Genomic DNA, 21,745 nt, shown 5'->3' with positions numbered 1-21,745 from the left:
GAAAAAGAAATCATGTGTATAAGCATCATAAAGTTTTACATTTTTATATCTGTATTAAGCATTTAGTCTTAATGATGACTTGATCTGATGTTTATATTGTTTTATATCTGTTTGTTTATATTATAATAAGACTGTGGAACAGTGGCTTCAGCAGTAGAGCGGTCTTTGGTTTTGCAAGGAATTTCAACATAAAAGTGTGAAACTCTTCATGGAAAAATGTTTTTTAGACTGTGATCATCTTCAGAAAGATGGTCAAGCAAATAGTTAACAAATACTCTCAATGTTTATGTCAGGATCTTACTTTGTAGAAATTTCATTTACCGAAATATCATAGTACCAGTGTCAGCTGTTCTAGGTGAAGATTTTTCATATAAGAAGGGAAAGTGGGTTTTTTGTTGTTTTTAAGTGTGTTTGACATTTTTCTTGGTATCTTGTCAGGAGTGGATGTTATTTTGTCCCTACATTACACGAGTGAGAATCTATAGTACTACTGTACAAGACCTTAAGTAAAGCAGAAAGCAGACCTTAAATAAAAACATTAACAGAAGTGTTTTCCGTAAAGACGTTGCCATACACTAACTTATTTACAGTAAAGGGAAAACACTTTAGGTAAACCCACCTCCTTTGTTTGTGGAACAAGCCATATTACCTCAGCTAATTTGGCAAGTATTGCACACATTCACTCATTTAAAAAAACATGCGTTAATCTTTTATTCCATGTTGACAATGGAGTTACTTTTTTCTCTGTGCAGTGCAAACAGCTACTGAATATCACATTTTAAATGTCTGTTTGTGGGTGCTTAATCATGTTCACAATTGTCTGATACGTCAATTTAGTTTGTTAAAACAATTGCCACTGGGGCTTTTCTTATCGATGTTCATTTCATTCTGGTGCGTGTTTTATGGTGTTATGGGGCATCTGTGCCAACCTTGAAATGGCCCGTATTTTTTGTCTGAGAGGTGACCTTACTTATGACTATGACCTGCCATAAACCATTTAATAGATTCCCCACTGGACTTTATGACCATCTGTGTTGGAGGACGAATCTGGTTTGGTTTGTAGTAGATCGTGACCCCGGTGCTGGGGCAAGGGTAAGAGTCCAAAGCAAACCTACCAGCTCCGACCCTCCAAACACCCTCCCTACATGCAGCTTGCATGTCTGCCTGGATTTTGTACCAAGGCTTGCAACTAGGCATGGTTTGGTTCTGAGACCTTAGAAATTACCATTACAAAAGTACATATAAATGTGCTTCCTCCAGAGGACACAAAAGAAAGGTGTTTTTTGTAAATATTTAGTGCACATTAAAAAACTCTTATCCTTTTGCAGAAGTGTTTACCAGGGCTGATAAAGGTTTCGATGTGTCCCCCATTCAAATACTGCATTTTCTCACCTCTTAGGACATTCATTGGCCGTCATCTCTTTCACAGCATTGACATCAAACTCCATTTCTCTTCAGATCGTGGTGATCTTCCCTGTTGAGCTGCAAACAAATCATGATGATGCACAGCATATTACTCTTTCCCTGTGCCAATTTTTGGTGTAACAAGAGCTCCTCCCTAACTTAATTCAGAGCCACTGTGTGTTTTTCCACCTTAAAATTCTCTTGCTGGGGTACAATAACATAAAAATAATTAAGTATTTAATTATTAATTAATTAATTAATTAATTTCACTTCTTAAGTTGCTGTTCATAATTTTCTCAGTTGTGTTGTGGTACCCTATGTGTCTGTACTCAGCTGGTGTCTCTTGTTTTATTTTGAGCTCTTTAAAACAAATCTCTGTCCATTTTCTGTATTTGTATGATAAACTGGGAACAAGACATGCAATAGTTGTACAAAGCAAATACTTAGAAAGATGGTAAAAATTCCAATACATCACCAAAAAATGTAAAGGTCTCCACAGGAGAAGTCCATAGTGCTCCTAGACCAGGGCAGCACTGAGTAGAATGATCTTTTTACGGTAACACTGACAAATTATACACCAAAAAATAGCTACATGGGTTTTTTTGCCAAGAAACACATATTGAATTCAAGCTTTCTCTTGACAGTGTCGTTTAGATGGATTATTATATTTTTATCCTGACTTCGAGAGCATATCTTGCAATATACTTCTAGTTACATTATGTTTTTATGGTTTATAGTAAGCTTCATACAAATGTTAATGAGAAAGCATGGTAGTAATACTTTAAAAAACCTTTTAAAGTTAATATTCTCAGCAGGATTCACACACTGATAATTAGCTACCAGTGGGAGATCGGGTGGTTTAATTAAGCTCCGTTATTTTACAGCTAGTAAATTATTGCACTTTGCAATCCTTTATTTCCAGACTGGGAAAGTTGAGAGAAGGAAGATACCAAAAAATATGCCCCAAATACCTGTTTTCTGAACCATATTGTATCTGTCAAACTAGGACCAAAATAAAGCTAATAGCAGTTGGAACGAAACAGAAGATTTATAGAATCATAGAATGTCCTGAGTTGGAAGGGACCCACAAGGATCACCGAGTCCAACTGCTGTCCCAGCATAGGACAACCCCAGAATTCACACCATGTGTCTGAGGGCGTTGTCCAAATGCTTCTTGAATGCTGTCAGGCTTGGCGCCCTGACTGCATCCCTGGGGAGCCTGTTCCAGTGCTCCACCACGCTCTGGGTGAAGTACCTTTTCCTAATATCAAACCTAAACCTCTCCTGGCATATCTTCTTGCCATTCCCTCGAGTTCTGTCACTGGTTGCCAGGGTGAAGAGGTCAACGCCTACTCCTTCACTTCCCCTTGTGAGGAAGTTGTAGAGTGCAATGAGGTCTCCCCTCAGTCTTCTCTTCTCCAAGCTGAACAGACCTACTGACTTCAGCCGCAACTCATATGGCTTGCCCTCTAAAACCTTAACCATCTTTGTGTCTCTCTTCTGGACACTCTCTAGTATCCTCATATCCTTTTTATACTGTGGCGCTCAAAACTGCACACAGTGAGGCCGCACCAGTGCAGAGTAGAGCGGGACAATCGCCTCCCTCGACCGGTTAGCAATACTATGCTTGATGCACCCCAGGACACAGTTGGCCCTCTTGGCTGCCAGGGCACACTGTTGGCTCATGTTCCACTTGCCGTCGACCAGAACCCCCAGATCCCTCTCCGCGGGGCTGCTTTTCAACCTCTCGTTCCCCAGTCTGTATGTACATCTGGGGTTGCCATGTCTCAGATGCAAAATCCGGCACTTTCCCATGTTAAACTTCATGCGGTTGGTGATTGCTCACCTTTCTAATTTATCTTGTAGCAGAGTAGGGACTTTACCCGAGTATTCACAGACAAAGTCTGCAGCTCAACCATTTCACTGCTTTCCAACACTTTGATGGCTGGAAAAAAGTGAAGGCTTAGGTAGAGCGACAACAGTTACCTTGGATGTTGTCAGTAACCCAAATCTGCTTATTGTTAATTGCAATTAAAAATACTCTTTCTAATAAATTCAAACTTCTTAAGTTATTTCTTAATATTTATGGAAATTCTGAGCATATAATTTTCTTCCACTGTTTAATGAAACTTTGACTGCCACAGTAACGTTAGTTGATTTGTTTACTGTTTAGAATTCAACAATCCAGACAGCTCAAGACAAGAGAAGAGTTATGGTCACCTTTTCTAGCTTCTAGACTGACGGTGTTGAATTTCACATGGTGACACCACAGCTGTGTAGAGCAGCACAGCTGAAAGGTTATTGACATTTCTTATGGGTATTTGGGGCAAAATTTTGCATATTTTGCTCAGACAGGTTGTTTCAGTGAAGTTAAGGGGCGATTTTTGTTTGTGAAATGAACAGAATTTTGCTTTATACATAGATTATTCTCTGGCTGCTGCCTTTCTGTGCAAGTTGAATAGCTGTGGATAAACTTTTGACTTTTTGAGGCCTTTCTCTTTCACAGCATATTTGCGCTAAATTAACCCTTTTCTTTATCTGTCAGACAGGGTGGCATGGTTAGTGATCAGTTGCTGTGGTAAATATGTGCAAATTGTGACTTGTGTTCCTAGCTGTGTAATTTGTACACTGGTAATATATGTATTACAGGGCAAGGATGAAAAATTTGCTCTCTCCTAAGAACACTCTTTGTTTCACACAGGAAGCACACAAATACAGCTGTTTTCAGTCCATATTCTGTGTGTCAGTTAGCAAACAGACTTCCTACAGCATCAATTTGATTTTTAGAAGAGCGCCTCAGCACGCATCCTACCTGATCTTGTGTGAGCAGTTCCTTAAGTGTTCAGTTAAAGTTGTCGAAAATGCCTCATATATTTACATAATTAGGGACAATTTATTGGGTAAAAATTGTCATGTTTGAATCAGTTTTTTTCCTCTACTTAGCCCTGTCCATACCTGCTTCTCTGTTGTTCTTTTCAGTTTTGAAAGAACATGGGTTAACTCCATTTTGTTGTATGTCAAAGGAGAAATAATGAATAAACCTGTGTTATCTTAATTGTTTGTTCCCTGAATAGCATAATTAAGGCAGTTGCATTTCAGAGGATTCATTACAATTAAAAGTGTGTGTAGCCTGGATGGCCTGATGAGAGTTGCAATGATGTTTGAACACCTACCCACATACACTGGGTGTGTGCTGTTTGAATTTGAACATGATTTAGAAGAGACTCATCATCTGACAGCTGGTTTTGCCCTAAATATCAGTCCTACACAGTTCATTATTGGTTATCTATTGATAATCACTCTTATCTGTTAAGAAACTTGTGCTACTGCATCAGCTGTTTTAGAGTCTGTAGTTCAGTCTTCCCACTTTCAAAGTAGACTCAATCTTTTGTATAGCAGAAATGTTTGTTAAGATTTGCATCATGCAGAGAACTATTTTGTATGTTTAATGTGGTGCTGCTGTTTTGCATGCTTTGCAGGTTTTGCTGATCTTTGCAAAAGAAGACAACCAAAGTGATGGTTTCTGGTGGGCTTGTGACAGAGCTGGATACAGGTGCAATATTGCCCGGACTCCAGAGTCAGCACTTGAATGTTTTCTTGATAAGCACCAGGAAATAATTGTTATAGATCACAGGAACTCCAGATATTTCGATGCAGAAGATATCTGCAGGTAACCTAAAGGACCTTACGCATTCCTTGAACTTCAGAATATATTGTACAAAACCAAACCTCCTAATTTTAAAAACAAAAAATAGAAAAAAAACCAACCAAAATAAAATAAAAAAAAAAGAATCCCCAGAACTGTAGTAAAGTGGAAGTCTGGGGATTGAGGCCAGGAGGTTTGCATACATCTGTAAGAGAAGAATAGGAAAAATAATCTTTTGGCAAAGCTGAATTGTAGAATTGTCTCTTTAGGTCATGGGCTTCTATCAGAGCATAAGCCAGAGCTGTTGTGAAATTATTCTCTGCTGTCTGTGTCTGCTTCTTTCCTGGGTTACTGCTGCAGCAAAGTCTGAAGTTGCAGGGCTTCAAAGGAATGTGTTTATTTGTCCACTGGGTCAGGCACTGTCAGCTCTTCACAAAAGTTCACATCGTTCTTCTGGTCCACACGACTCTGTCTTAACAGCTCTAAGGTTGCAAGTGCTTAGTATTGGGATTTTTTGCTAGAACACACTGCTACAGCTGAAGCATACGTTTTGTACCATACACTATACTGTGCTTCTCAGTCTGTCATGAGCTGAAATTTACCGTGTTTATGACAAGGAGCATTTTAAAGCTCAAAGGCTTCTGCTGATGGAAGTTCTTCTAAAAGACCAATAAATAAATATAAAGACTGTTTATTCGGGACAGTGTGACATGACTGAAAAAAGTTATCTTTAGCCAGAAAAAGGTGAATGGACTGTTCTTCTGTTGGTCGTATTTTTTTCAGTTTCTCAATAGTATGTAAAGTGGTAAAATTTTGTTTATTCATCATTTCCTAAATGATAGTCTATCATATACATTTGCTATACCCTCTTTTCTTACTTGCATGCCCAAAAAGCACTTCCCACCTTCTAAAGAAAATTTTACACTATCTAGAAGGACAATGGCAAATATAGGAGAAGATGGTGGAAATTTTTTTTAAATTAGCTAATGGATATTGAAAATGCATTGTATAGTCTGACCTTTCTCAACCTATGCCTTCAGGGCAGCCTGCCCCAAATAAGCTAAGCAATGCAAACTATTGCTAGGTTATAAAAGCGGATTTGAAGAGCTGCTGTTCATGCCCTGTGTTTTTGAAGCTCTTGCCTCTTCACTGCGTTGAGCAAAATCTGAGGAATCTGGTAGCAAAATGGAAATGGATTTTCTAACTGGGGATAGGTAGGTTTTGACAGTGTGATATCCTTTTTTCTAGCCTCAGTGGTGTCTTTCAGTCCTGTTTTCATTTATATTGCCTGTGAATATACTCAGAGTGACATTGAGAAAGCATGTGGTGTAATGGAGAAATTTTTGTTTCCTCAGGTCTATTCGTGCCACAAAACCATCAGAGCACACTGTAATTCTTGCTGTGGTTCCACGTACGTAAGTATTACTGTTTTGTGAAAGATTTTTATTTTACTTTAGAAGAATGTTACATCTAACAGTTATCTAATAACAGAAAGTATCTTACTAGCAAGCCTTATAGAGTAAGTTTAAGATTATTTTACCTGAAATGGGTTAGTGATGTTTTATGTGGCCTATTTAAGTATTTGATAACTTTCCATTTATACAGACTATTATTATACCTATCATCCTAAGAGGATCATAATGTCATGGCTTGTATACTAAGAAAAATTAGAAAGCTATGTGTTGGTTTCTAGAAGAAAGAAATAGAAAGCTGTGTATTATTTTCTAAAGGAAATAACTAAATCAAATAACACACTGTGGTAATTAGAGAACTGGCTAATGGAATAAACATCAGTCCTGTTGGTACTAAACTCTCCAGAATGTTGTCCTGAAATCCTTATTCAGCAATTCATACCCCAGGTATTCAGGCAGAATTTGTACCGACTTAAATATATTTTTATCAAATACCTTCAAAAAAGAGACCTTTCCTGTCTTTGATAAAACTCCTGCACACTACTGAATCCATTCTAATTTTATTAATTTCCCAGCTCGATTAAAATATTAGGAAATAGAGTGGCAGGAGAAGAACTATTCCTGCCAAGATCAGAAAATAGACTAAGTTTGCTGCTGAGCAGGACTTTACAAATTGCTTCACCTTTTACTTAAAAACACTTTTTTAGATTCTTTCTCAAAGGATATCACAAGATGTCTTTTATCCTCTTCATGCTTTCTTTTTATAATGCCCTTGTGTGTCTGTGAAGAGACACAGGTCAGGTTTGCTGTAGGAATAACTACCAGGTTGTAGTAATAGCTGCAAATACCTATAGAAGAAGACTATAGCATCAACTTCTGTAACAGTATGATTTTATGGATGCATTTTATGCAAGAGTGTTCTCACTGCATTCATTACATTTAGGTAACTATCTCAAACTTATACCATCTAATTCTTAAATGTTGTGTGATCATACAACATCCCAGTTCTGTTTAATATCTTTATCAATAATCTGGACCAGGGGATCAGGTTCAGCCTCAGTAACTTTGCAGACAACACCAAGTTGGGCAGGAGTGTTGATCTGCTTGAGGGTAGGAAGGCTCTGCAGAGAGATCTCAACAGGCTGGATCAATGGGCTGAGGCCAATTGTATGAGGTTCAACAAGGCCAAGTGCCAGGTCCTGCACTGGGGTCACAACAACCCCATGCAATGCTACAGGCTTGGGGAAGAGTGGCTGGAAAGCTGCCTGGTGGAAAAGGACCTGAGGGTGTTGATTGATGGCTGGCTGAATATGAGCCAGCAGTGTGCCCAGGCGGCCAAGAAGGCCAACAGCATCCTGCGTTCTATCAGAAATATGTGGCCAGCAGGACTAGGGAAGTGATCGTCCTTCTGTACTCAGCACTGGTGAGGCTGCACCTCGGAATCCTGTGTTAGGTTTTGGGCCCCTCACGACAAGAAAGACATTGAGGTGCTGAAGCGAGTCCAGAGAAAGGCAAGGAAGCTGGGGAAGGGTCTGGAGCACAATTCTGATGAGGAGCAGCTGAGGGAACTGGGGTTGTTTAGCCTGGAGAAAAGGAGGCTGAGGGGAGACCTTATTGCTGTTTGCAACTACCTGAAAGGAGGTTGTAGTGAGGTGGGTGTTGGTGTCTCAAGTAACAAGCAATAGGACAAGAGGAGACGGCCTCAAGTTGTGCCAGGGGAGGTTTAGATTGGATATTAGGAAAAATTTCTTCACAGAAAGGGTTATCAAGCATTGGAACAGGCTGCCCAGGAAAATGGTTGAGACACCATCCTTGGTGTAGACATGGCACTTAGGGACATGGTTTAATGGTGGACGTGGCAGTGTTAGGTAAACAGTTGAACTCAATGATCTTAAGGGTCTTTTCCAACCAAAATGATTCTATGATTCTATGATTTTATTTTTTAGATCTGCTGACCAAGAAGAGACTTCCGTTTTTCCTCTTCTTAATGCAGGCTTTGATAGGGTATGTATAAATTACATATTTAATATAGTAACCATGATAGCTTCATAAATTACAGTCACTTCTACTTCCTCAAATTGAAAACAATACATTTGCTTCTGTCAAAACTTTACTGGTGAGAAATCAGTGGCAGTTGATTGGCTGTTCTTTTCTTTTCAACAGTGTATCCCAAGAAGCATATGAAATAAGAGAATCTGTTGATCTAGCTAACCCTTCCAGAGAAAGCAGTAATACTGAGATAAACTTCCTGTGGTCTGGGTGGGTGGTGAGTGGGTTTTGGTTATGACTGCATTAAAAAACAATGATGGGGGGACCCTGATTTATGTGTGCTGCATATTGCAGCATGCTAAAAGTATTCACCTGGATCTCTCTGTGTGCCTCAGACTGCTGGGATTCTTCTTCTCAAGGGACTACAAGCCTAATCCAGCTCCTCCTGATGTGAAGAAGAATATTTTTTTTTTTCATGAGGCCAGTTGTATTGGCTTGCACCCTTTCTTCTCAGGACAGCTTCAGAAGATCTCCTGTACAGGCAGCAGAAGGGAAGATAACTGTTCATACTGTTTCTCAAGACAGCTTTGTAGGAGAGAGCAGAAAGACAGGAGCTCTCAGCTTTGAAAATCTAGGTGCAGTAGCTTACCCTCTTCCAAACTTAGTGTGAGTGGTTTGGATGGCTATTAATGTTACGTTAATGTAATATAATTCAGCTGTAATATTAAAGTTGACCATTCATAAGGAAGGTTATGTATTAAAGTGATAGAAGCACATCAGTGAACACTGTAGTTAGGGAAAATTAACTATATATAGTTAGGACGGTAGTAAGGAAAATCAGAGAAGGAAGGGAATTAACCCGGGCAGAATCTCATGCTAATATGCTCATACTGAGTCCAGTATCTGAGCTAACTTGTATTTAGCTTGAGTTTCTTTACAAAGCAGAACATGCACTAGAGTCACCAGTTGCAGATCATCTCCAAAACCAGGTAACAGATCTTACCTCTCCTGCAAGGGTACTGTGGGGGCAAAAACATTAAAGGCAAAAGCATTTCTGAAGCACTTAGATGCTCCGAAAGTTGGAAAACTTGAGGCTAAGAGAAAGGTAATCCCAAGAATGTCAGTGCTTTCTTAGTGTAGTTTTCTCCCTCCCTCTCTGTCTCAAAGGGTTTAATATTTTTCAAAGAAATCTTTATTTCTTCTTAAGTCTGGTATTTCATTTAAAAGCAGTGCAGGGCAATATTTTTTGTGGGCTAGATTATAACTGTAGATGTAGTACTCAGTAGAGCCAGAGGAGACACTGTGCGTCTCTGAGCCACATCTCGGTGGCACACTGTCTGCCTAGGAAAGTAAAATCTTTTTGCACCTGACAGCTGCTCTAAGCATTCCCTCTAACTGTCCCAAATTTATCAGAGAGCTTGCATAATATAGTAATTCCCTGTTGGAATTATTTTTAAGCCTTTAAAATACATCTGATGTCAAAGATCCTATTTTCGCAGGGGGGTAGACATAGGAATTATTTCTGCTTGGGTGGGGATCAGTAGTAACTAAATCCATTAACACAAAGAACGCACACAAAGATGTTTAAATACCCTTCTTCAAATAGAGAGACATTATTTGCAGGGAATCTCTTCCTCGGCAGCAAAATGAAATTTATTTTTGGAAAATCATATCTGTTCAAATTGTAAGTTTCTCTTCACTATTTTTATTTTTACAGTCAAACCTTTCTGGTAGCTTTATTTTGCGTTATCACTATTCATCATACCAGCATTTGTCCTATTTTTGCTCATTGTCTTCCTCCTCTTCCCTTGACAAAACACTGAATGCAATCTCTCAATCTGGTGGTGGCTGTCTTCTAAATGGATCTCCAACTTGGTTAGTAAAAAGTCTGAGCTTCTAACCAATTCGTCTGTCATCTTTTTGTAGAGTTTTCTAGACAAAACCAGGCTTTTTACATGTAGGTTTGGATCTAAAGATTCCAAAGAACTCCTTTAATCTTTTGGGGGGGGATACTCTTGCAAATAACCATGAATTTTTTTCATGCAGTGAATAGCTGATTATTCTGCTTTAAAATGTTCTGTTGCCTTCATACGTACTTATGTTAGAGTAATAACTTTCTATGCTTATGTCTACCTATAATATATATTGTAAGTAGTCCTAAAGAAATCACTTTTCATTTCTTCTAATGAAATGAGTGATAATTGATCACTACCCAGATCTGGATCACTATGATAGCTAAAAGATCTTATGAACAGAGAAAGATTTTGGGAGTCTTTTCTGTTAATTTTATACAGACTTTTGGCATTTTTCTTTATGCTGAGTTATTTCTCTTTTTTTCCTCCTTCTTCTCAAGAAAGTCTATTTTATTACATCTTCTGATTTTTTTCCCTATATCATTGTCTGCTTTTGTGTTTGTGTATTAATGGTGTTGTTAATGCAGTACATTTATTATGCTGATTTTTTTTTCCTCTCAGCCTCAGAAATCTAATAGTGATGGCCTCCTTAGGATGGACTAATTTAAACAAATGATTTGGCTTCCTGAATGATTTTTAACTATGATGTAAATTAGCAAACAAGGGAGCTTAATGTTTGCAGTTACTCAGTTATAATCTTGTCTTGTATTTTGAACTTTACTTCTTTTCCTAAACAAATGTAGATTCTCATTGACCAGTTACTTTAAAAATTTCTGGTTTGCAAGAAAATAAATCTTTAATAATAAACTTAGTGCTTCTTGCTGAGCAAGAAGAATGATGCATTCCTACTAGCTGATGACTCTTATGCCATGTGTCAAGTTAGGTGTAGGATGACAGTGGAATCCAATTATAATGAAGTAAAGTGTAATTTAAGATTGTATGTTAGTTAAGCCAAAATGTACTGTACAAATACTAAACTTTTTTAAAAGAAAGTATTGTTGTCTGCTTTCTAATATTTGAGAGTTAATAGGTCTTCATCTTCTTGTGCCTCATTTAGATGCACAGATTAAAAAAAGAAAATGTTTCCTGCTTTTTCAGGTCTCAATTGATTTCTCAGTTTTGAGTGAGCCAGTGAATGAATGGCATTAGTACTATAAACTTAAATAATGAGATTCTGTGCATCTGCAGAAGACGATACAACATTTAAGAGCAGGTTTAGCACTTCAACAAGCTGCAATTCTTGGTTCTTAGCCAAAGATTTGTGCCAAGATAGTGGTTGATTTTTGTCAGTAAATAGCAGTGGTTAAATGTTGTCAGTAAACAGCACTACTTTAAATTTCAGTTTATAAAAAGCTTTAGTATGTTCTAGTAAGTTTAGTTTGTAAAATAGGTTGCCATCATTGTTAAATTGTATATTATTGATAGATTTGTTTTTATTTTGTTTTAAATTTAGCATGAGCATATTTAAATATTTAAAAGAGCATCCTAAAACTGAAAATCTAAATCTACAGCACTGTAGAAGACAAGTTTGTTTGCAGGCAGTTTGCTATGCAAAAACACAACATCATTTGCACCTTTGCTTCTGCCAGCTTCGTATTGTGCCTTTTGGTTTCCCGTGTATTCACTTAGTGTGTGACCGAAGAGTTACAGAAATATTTTAAGATCGTAACATTAAGGATTGAAACAGACCCATGTCAACAGTTATTTTTAATTTTACTTTTTACATTTTGCTGGCAACTTGGGATTAAGCCATTGGTCCCCAGAACACAATTTTTCGTACAGGAGAGAAGCGTAGATTTCTTAAAAGCCTTTCTTTGTTCGTTGGAGATTTGAGTGCTGCCTCTTGACTCTGCAGGCAGCTGTGCTGTGAGAACTAGTGACAGTACAGGGTATTTTCTATGAAAACTAGAGTCGGTGCATGATTTTCTAAAGGACTGATTTAGCTCTTCATAGCAGAAGTTTACTAATGAGCAGTAAACTTTAACTGAAGTCAGAGAATCTACTTCTTTTGTATCAACATAAAGTTTCTCACTTCAGCAGGACCAAGCACAAGACCTTTCGGCTTACTACCTTTGCCTAACAAAGAGAGGACATTCTCTCCTGTCTGCAGTAGATAAAAGTTTGTTAACTGTTGTCAGCGTGCTCCTTACTTTATATACTTCTCTGCGCTTCTGAATTCACAGTGACAGCTCAGTGAGATCACTTGTGGAGCAAAGTCACTTCACCTTCTGAGCTTCAGCTTCAATATTTGCTTGAAAACAAATGAAATGCCAAATAGAATTAATTTTTTTTTTTTTTAGCATGAATGTTTTACACCTCTAAGGTATTCCATTTCCATTCTGAATCGAGGATAAGTGTTCAAAACGAAACATCAAGGCAATACTGTTTTTGTGTGAGACTGTGGTTGGGTTTTTTTAGGTTATCTGTTTCTAACTAGGTTGCTGAAACCAAATGGGAAGATCCACAGTTGAGGTTTTAGCGTATTTTTATACTTGCTTTTCATTTAGATAGCCATGTTGTCTTAAGAACTAGAAAATCATTCCTGGGGAAAACGTGATTACTGAACACAAAAGGTACAACTAGAGCTTTTTATTTCTACAGAATCAGGATGGTTGATGTTAGAAGGGACCTCTGGAGGTCATCTTGCCCAACCTCCCTCCTCAAACAGGGCCACCTAAAGCAGGCTGCCCAGAACCATGGCCACACAACTTCTGAAGATCTCCAAGGATGGAGACTCCGCAACCTCCCTGGGCAAGCTGTGCCACTGCTCAGTCACCCTCACAGTAAAAAAAGTGTCTTCTGATGTTCAGAGGGAACCTCCTGTGCTTCCGTTTGTGCCCATTGCCTCTGGTCCTGTCACTGGGCACCACTGGAAAGAGGCTGGCTCTGTTTCTTATGCTCTCTCTTCAGATATTTATATACCTTAATGAGATGCCCCTTGAGCCTTCTCTTCTCCAGGCTGAGCAGTTCCAGCTCTCTCAGGCTTTCCTCACAGGAGAGATGCTTATTTGCCTTTGTGGCCCTTTGCTGGACTCATGCCAGCTCTCTTTATAAGGTTAGAATTTTAGATGCAGGAACAGTTTAACGCCATTTCAATCTATTTCATGCACTCTTGATTTGTCTTCCAGCAATTCATGGAGAATAGCAGCATAACTGCTTGTTACAATGAACTGGTTCAAATAGAACATGGAGAAGTGCGATCTCAGTTCAAATTACGGTATGTAGAAGTATAAGAAACTGCAAACATCAGTTGCTTGGTCTACATAATTGTATCAGGTTACTTTCTGCTTCTTCTCAGCTATGCATATATGTGCTTTGCATCTGTATGTTAACTAATATACTATAGCCCTATTTCCTTCTTCTGTGATTTTGTAAAGGACAAATTTAAGTGCCTTAGTAACTAATACCCTGGGAAAGCTTGGTCTGTGTATATTTCATTCACTGATGGTTTAAATGACTGCTTTCCTCAATGCAAAATGTGGTACATGTCCTTTATTCTGATGCTTGCTTGTGTCCCATACGTCTTGAGGTACCCATATGGAATTCGGCAATGTTCTAGCAGCCATTACTACCAGCATTACTGGTCAGGGCAGAAATACTCCTGAACGACAACTTTGGCTCATTTGATTGCAAGTGTAGCATTTTAAAAATCCTGTCTTGTCTGTAAGGTTTATGGGCTGCAAATTTATATGACGGTAAAACTTCACAAAGTCACTCTTGATCTCATGTGTGTGAGATTTCATATTTGATAGCTTGAGCTGAATGCAATCTTGATCCAGCTCTTCACACCCTGAGTTTTTATTTTCTTGCTTGGGAAAGACTTGGCAGACCAGGAGTACAGTTTTTTATCTTAGTGAGAAATTAAATTACTTTCATTCACTTATCCCTTTTTCTTTAATGTGACTGACTGATTTTCTATTTAATACAGGTGCTTATACACGCATGTAAATATGTTTGCAATTCAACTATATGGAAAAAAAAAAACCTTGAAGTTGAGTGTCATCCAGAGAAGGTCTAGTTCCCTGAGTGTCATAAATTAATTCCAGTTCCATCTACAGAAAATACTATCGCTTTTCTACAAGTTTCAGTGTCTCTGTTTAAGAAGTAGATTTTTCTAAGATTTTCTTTGCAAACTGATCCCAAAGTGACTTCACATTCAAGTGACTACATGTTTGTACATGCAGAATGTAATTACAGTAAAATTTTCAGGGAAGAAAAATAGAATTTGGGATCACACAATTTATAATAAGTGTTTTCCAAAACTCGGCAGGAAAATAAAGCAGCTGTGAAATTTTTGAAGTTAATTAGGTGTTATGGTGGTCCTGACGTGGTTTGTTGTTCAGTTGTAAATGCAACATGAAATGAGTGACTTCTGAGTTAAGTCAGCATAGATCAGAAACATCAGTTTTATATAGAAAGATTAAGCTGTCATTCATACACACGATGCTTGTAGTTTATATTTCATTTCAAGAACAAGATGCAAATGCAGTTTGAGCATCTCTACATGAATGCAAATAATTAAAACTCCAATACAGGGAGCATGATTCATATTGGCTGCCATGTTTTCCTGCAAGTTTACTTATAGCAATCATCAAAAAAATCTTAAAATTCATTAAAATTGGAAGGAAACAATGTCAGTCCCCAGCAGCATTTCATCTACTGACAGTTCTTTCATCTATGATGTTGTTTATGGAAACAGCAGTGTACCACCCACTTGCAATTCTGCTTGCTTTTGCTTTCTTGAATGTAGTTATATAAACTTTGAGCCTACTTCCTTTTAATTTATGTAAATAATATCATTATATAAAATGTATTCTGTGTTACCATGTCTTTTGTATATTGATAATACACAATATATATATTTACGTGTGTGTATATATATTCACATCATCTCTGAACATGACTAGTTTGGGAATCTTTGGCAGCATTGCAAAATTCTATGAAAAAAATTGGTGGTATTTTGGGGTTTGCTACTGCCACTGCTAGATGCAGTCCTAAAGCAGTTAAGTGGTTTAAAGAGTTTAATAGATGCACACCCAGGATAGTTAAATAGTTAAAAACTTTTCATCATGTAACAAGCAAAGGTAATGCTTATAAGCAACATTTGTGCTAACATCTGAGGGCATGAAATAGCCTTTTAAAAGATCAACTGTCTGAAAAGGCATAGTTGTAACTTGGGGAAGCTGATGTCTTGCAACAGAGGCTTTCCCTCTACCTCTGCCTCACTAGGCAGGTGCTGTAAATGAATTTGCCATTAAAAACTAAGCAGAACTAGTGTTCAGTAACGCTATTTGGTTAAAATTTGTTTTCGTCATGTGGTTTAATTAAGTGGGGAAAAAAGTGTTGCACTGCATGTATATCCCACTGGGTCTCTGATCTATTTGCTGTCTCAGTAGGTCTTCTACATAGCTTTGTAAAAGTGAAAGGGGAGAGGGAATTTTTTCATGAAGTTAGAATTAAAGTTGGAATTAAAACCAGGATATTTCGGGTGTTTAGATACAAGAGAAACATGAAAAAGTAGGAGAAGCCCAAGAAAGCAGTATATAAGGTCATGTAAGTGATCAGAAGCGTCTTTCCATTCAAAGCAGGGCCTTCGCTTCTTCACGTAGCTTCTTCTGGTTTGAAGCTTGGTTGGACATCTGTGAGTGGTGTGTATTAATCAAAGAGGATATGGACCATTTAAACTTGTAATTTTGATGGCTTGGTTGCCAGATCAAATGAAAATACTAATGTTTGAACAGTGCAAACATAGCTGAGTGTTTTCTTGCAGAAAGTTTGCATAGTGACATTTGTTAGCAGTTGGTGTACCAGCCGGGCATCTATCACTGAGATAAATTAGTTGTTTCACACAGCACAAAATCACACTTTGAAGCCAGCTTGGACTGCTAGAAAATTGTAAAATTACTTGTAAAATTACATTGGGAGCTACTTTTATTGTATGAGCTGAAATACTACTGTCGTATTCTGTATACAAGACTTTTTCCTACAAATCTTCATCCACTGCGGGTCTGTCTCTGTGTATATTTCTTTGTGTATCCTATTTCTTTTTAAGTTACTTCCACGATGCGCAGAACTAGCAATGTCCTGTATTTCTTAATTCTGTAGTCATCGGTATTAATTGAAACCCCCCTATGCAGCTTGGGAGCAAGATGTTCCTTTTAGGTAATAACTGTATACAAGAATGTTTATGCATGGTGCATTTATGCTCTCTGCAATGAGAGGTACATAGAAGACAATTAGTTTGTGTTTAGTCCAAATCAAAGATGAAGTATTGACATCTATCAAAGCAAGTATATGGGCTGTTCTTTTAGTATGCACTCTCTCTGTGTATATAGATATATATTTTTTTTTCTTTCTAGTATTAGGAGCCTGTATTAATGGTAATCCCATCCTGTGTAAATTATAATTTAAGTAATTTAAATTCTGTAGCAAGAAGGTAAGGCTTCTGTTTTCCTGCATTAGTTCAAGGATAGCCCTGAAAAAAAAGGGGAAATGAAGATCATTTTGGCCCTTAATAAAGATCAGGATGTATGGAAATCAAGTCACTGAATTATTACTTGGAAGCAGGAAAATTGATATTTTTCTGACTAGACTTTGAGATGGCTTAAATTGTTTTCTTTAATTATGTTGTATTACAACTTCTTTGATAATGTCAATCTATTTGCTGTATTGAAAACTTTGTATGTATCTGCTGTGGTGATTTTTGTGTTCCCTATCTTTAATGATCACAAAACTTTCTATTCTGATGTAACAGCCATTTGTTATTTTTACTGCTAATTGTTAGTTCCTGCTGTCTAGAGCATGTTTGGAGAAAGAAATATACTATTAAAATGCTGCAGTATCCATAAGCAATTTTACAATGTGATCCGCAGTAAAAACAGGTTAACGACAGGGATGTCTCAAGCTGAATTTCCTGAAGAAAGTCATAATGGAGATAGCGACATGGTTTACCCAAAACAACATGCTACTTTGTGATTCATCTACCGATAAGTACAGTATAATAATGTACTTATAGTGAGCAAGATGTTCTAACAATAAAACTAATGTGAATCATTTGGTCATTTCAGGGCTTGTAATGCAGTGTTTACAGCATTAGACCGTTGTCAGGAAGCTATAGAAATAACCAGTGAAGATCATGTCATTCAGGTAGGCGGAAAAAAAGTTAACTATCTTAGAACTTGGATAGAGGAACCCCAAAGAGATCTTTGCTCAGTAGTTTCTGTTCTATTTCAGTATTTTAGTTTTGTTGCCCATTAGGAAGCCCCATGCAATGAACTGCCTTGTTTCTGGTTGCTGCACATTGGCACCTGCTGAATTTTTAAAATTTTTCCTTCAGTAACTTTATTTAGATTATAATTTTCAGTAATGTGGCTTACGGTAAAACCAGCATGAAATCTGTAGCAGAACTAGATAACCTGTACGGTAGAGTTTTGTTCTCTTTCTATGCCTTCTGATAACAGCTTACATATCGCCTTCTGTGTTCAGCCCCTTACTTGACTAAAATGTTTCACAATTACATAGCATTTTCATATGAAAAACACTGAATTGTAGGGATGTGTGGTTATGGCTTTAGATTTGTAACTTGTAACACTTTGATAGTTATGTGAGTAATTATCCTTTAAGTATGTTCTTTTTCATATTATCCTAAAGTACTTTCGTTTTGGCAGTATGTTAATCCAGCCTTTGAACGGATGATGGGGTATCACAAGGGAGAGCTTATTGGCAAAGAACTTACTGAACTACCAAAAAGTGATAAAAACTGTGCAGATCTTTTAGACACTATCAACACATTTATTAAAAAAGAAAAGGTAAGCAAATAAAATGGTAAGCAAATAAAGGTAAGCAAATAAAACTCATGCAAAATTGCTTCAGATTTCTATTTTGCTTTATTTTTAATGCTCTGTGTTTAAGAACACAAGATGTGGTTTTCATGAGTGCACATATAAGACCAAAATTCTGCTCTTCAAGTGTCTTAGGATCACAACAGCCCATGTCTCAGACAAGTGACTACAAATTTCTTTAGCTTTTCTTTTAGGACCTGACTGAACTCCTTTACCATCTGTTGGCTTAAGATCAATATAGGAACGTTTTCTGTGTTTCTGTTTTGCTTAGAGCCCATGGAGCTTTCGTTAGTTGGAACATAACAATTTGTCCCTCATTCAGCCTCTGAGGTGGCTTCATCATCCAACCAAAAGGTTTAACTGTTCTCTCATAACTGCAGAGCCTTCATTGACTTTGTGCTTTAAGCGCCATGTGGCATAATCTGTTGTGACCAAAATGCATCAGCACTGTAAACTCCTGTCATGGTGGTGACGGGCTACAAAAGCACTACATGTTCCTGGCCATATGTTCCCCTAATACTTCTAATGGTCTCTTATCCCATCTCCCATGAGTTGCAGAAGTACCTCTTGCCCTTCCCTGTCTCACCCTCTGCTTCATGAACTTTGAGGAGTTCTTGAACCTTTCAGTCACTTCCAGCAATGATCTGAGCTTTGAGGGTCACTGTCTGGAGTTTTTTGCAGGTTCACCTTGGTTCATTAGCAGTACCTGCAGGACACTCTTGCTTTGCTCCTCCTCATTTGTATAGGCTGCCCAGCCGCTGGCACTGCCTGCTCAAAGGCCTTGTGTGTGTCTTCTTCATCCGTCCATCTTTGTCTGTGACGGAGAAGGTATGTTCCACCCATTTTCCAACTTCATCCTACTCTGCAGCCAAGTAGTTCCATCCTTAAAATCTCTCTTCTCTGAGGTGGTAAGGAGAGAGAAGCCTTCTGCTTTATCTTCCTTTCTTCTCTGATCTCTGCATCAGTGGACTGCTTAAGGATGATGCATATATGGCTCTTGGTTAGCCTGCAGTCTTCTCAATGCTTTTCTGTAGCAGTAAGGACGGAGGGAAAATTAGTGGCCGGTCAGAGAAATGGGCGTTCGCGTGGGAGAACGGGATAAAAGATGCCATGAAGAAATTGTTTCTTCCTTTTGCTGACCTAGAGTGCCTTGGCTATCAGTGGTCGTGGGAAAACAGTCTTGGAGTGAGAATAGGCTATTGGTTACCTGAGCTTAGTTGAAGGACATCCTTAGGTCAAGGGCTTCTGAAATTTAGCATACATATCACTTGATGACTGATGACTTCAAAGCTGAATGGTCCTCAGCACAGAGTTTGGTTCTGCTGCTCTCAAGGGAGGTGCTCTTTGGATGTGTTGCAGCCACCACTGCTTATGGTGGTACCTAGCAAGAATGTTTGTAACCCCTCAAAGTAGATGATTCTTAAAGTTCTTTGTAAAAATTGTATACTCTCTCACAGGAGAAACATATTTACACTGTCCTTACATTAGCCAATACCTGTTTAAGGTGCTACTCTGTATTAATAAATTTTACACTATTTTAAAAAATACAACCATGAAATAATATGTAATTATTTACTACATAAGGACTATGTAATAATAAATGAATATTTGATCGCAAGCTATGTATTCTTAGATGCTGTCTCTGCTGTGTGTGTTTGCTTAGGAATGGCAAGGAGTTTACTATGCAAGAAGAAAATCAGGAGACAGTATCCAGCAGCATGTGAAGATAACACCTGTGATCGGTCAAGGAGGGTAACTAACTTGTCCAGAACATAATTGCTTTCTAGTTTTTAGGGCCTTCTCTCTGCTTTCCCCATCTGTAAGTCTGACATGAACCTACATGTATTCAGTAGCAGGGTGATGATATAACTGCTGACTTCAAGCAACGTGGAAAAGAATAAGCAAAGTTGAGAAGGTCATGTTCTTTGCTGACGTTTGTCCATTTTGGTGTCATCATCTGCTGGCTAAAAGAACTGTAAAGTCATAACAATTAATAGTGTTACTGCTATAGATACCTGCAAGCTGATATTTAGATTCATGTTACGATGCATTTCTTTATGAAGTTGTTCTACATTATCCAAACTGTTACCTGGTCAGCTGGAAGGATTAGCAGCTGGGCAATCCCCTTGTTTGTGTGTGTACTTGTATGTGCTCACTCCTTCGCAGCATAGGATGGGCACGTAGCCAAATTCTGCTCCCAGATGTGCAGGTGAATTCCTGCAGGAGCAAAAGGATCAGGTGTCCTGAGACACAAACATAGCTGTAATGCTGAAGGAGTGCTTGTCACCCGGTCATCTGTTTGGTGTTGGGTTTGGTGTCTTTGTTTCATGAGGGCATGGAGACCTCTGCTTTATAAAATATCAGTGTATCACTTCATTTCTCTCTTTACCATTTGATATGGTAACAAGTGATTATTTCTGTTGCTAGGAAAATAAGACACTTTGTGTCCCTCAAAAGGCTGCATTGTACCAATGAAAACAACAAACAGGTATTGTATTTCTTTCATGTCACAATTTTCATCACTTTTAGTAAACTGATATTTTTCAGTTTAGAAATTGATATTTTTCCAAGAGGATGTGATCTATATTGTCAACGAGATTCTCATTGATTGTTGGAGCAAGTAAGAAAACTTCAGCATTTGCATGGGTGTCCTGGCTTGGCCTAAAACAGACCAATTTTCCTTTCAGTGATTTTTCCTTTCAGCTAAGCTTCTTCTAAGTTAACTGCAATTTCTGAAACTAACTGCATTTTTCGCAGACAGTGTCTGCTTCCAGGACTGATAACGCTCAAAGTTTGTAGTTATCACTGAGGCACCAGTAACGATGTTATGTAGAAAGGCTCTTGCTGTACTTATTCTTCGAGAAACCAAGGTCACTGCTGAATTCCTCACTAATTACGAGTGAAGAGCCGAAGGGGGGTCACACCTCCAGGGAGGAGCGGACAGGGCAGGTGGCCCAAAATTGACCAGCGAGGTATTCCATCCCATACACGTCATTCTCAGTATAAAGCGGGGGGATCACGAGGGTCTCGCTCTCTTTCTGCTATGGCCGGTGTCCGAAGAGGACTCTGTCTGTTTTCCTGCTGCCCCCGATCCCGATCCGTGCATCCCTGAATCCAGTTCCCGTCTGTCGCTGGGCCCAGCCTGGTCCTTCCCGGAGCCTGCCCTGCAGTGCCGGGGGTGACGTGGCCGACATCAGGGAAGCTCGATCTTGGTTTTGTATATATTTGTATATATTTAATTATTTCCATTATTATTATTATATTCTTTTTCATTATTATAGTTCATTAAAACTGTTTTAACTCTCCAACCCCTAAGTCTCTCTCCCTTTTCCCTTTCCCTTCTGGGCAGGGGGAGGAGGGTTAACAGAGAGCGTCTGCACTGGTTTAATAGAAGGCCCAGCCTTAAACCCTGACAATGTGCTATTCTCCTTTTGTAGGACTGCTGAGTAGAGAAAGGCAGGCTTTAATTCTCAGGAGCAGGGTTGTGACAGTTGAGTCCACAATACTGTGGAGCAACATAGACCATAGTCCAAAGGGAGT

The 21,745-nt window shown here is 38.4% G+C and overlaps 1 protein-coding gene across 1 annotated transcript in view; it reads left to right on the top strand.

The window, feature by feature from the left end:
• Positions 1 to 21,745, top strand: part of PDE8B (phosphodiesterase 8B) — an 84,483-nt gene that overhangs the window by 40,034 nt on the left and 22,704 nt on the right. The window contains exons 3-10 of the mRNA XM_068422133.1: positions 4,884 to 5,074; positions 6,406 to 6,465; positions 8,409 to 8,466; positions 13,493 to 13,581; positions 17,432 to 17,510; positions 18,032 to 18,172; positions 19,869 to 19,957; positions 20,633 to 20,693. Coding sequence (XP_068278234.1) covers positions 4,884 to 5,074; positions 6,406 to 6,465; positions 8,409 to 8,466; positions 13,493 to 13,581; positions 17,432 to 17,510; positions 18,032 to 18,172; positions 19,869 to 19,957; positions 20,633 to 20,693 — 768 coding nt within the window. The remainder of the gene's footprint in view (positions 1 to 4,883; positions 5,075 to 6,405; positions 6,466 to 8,408; positions 8,467 to 13,492; positions 13,582 to 17,431; positions 17,511 to 18,031; positions 18,173 to 19,868; positions 19,958 to 20,632; positions 20,694 to 21,745) is intronic.

The sequence above is a fragment of the Nyctibius grandis genome, chromosome Z (genome assembly GCF_013368605.1).
Source record: "Nyctibius grandis isolate bNycGra1 chromosome Z, bNycGra1.pri, whole genome shotgun sequence".
In the NCBI taxonomy this organism is placed as follows: Eukaryota; Metazoa; Chordata; class Aves; order Nyctibiiformes; family Nyctibiidae; genus Nyctibius; species Nyctibius grandis.
Note: the sequence above shows the minus strand (reverse complement) of the source record. Positions and strands in the feature narration are given on the sequence as shown.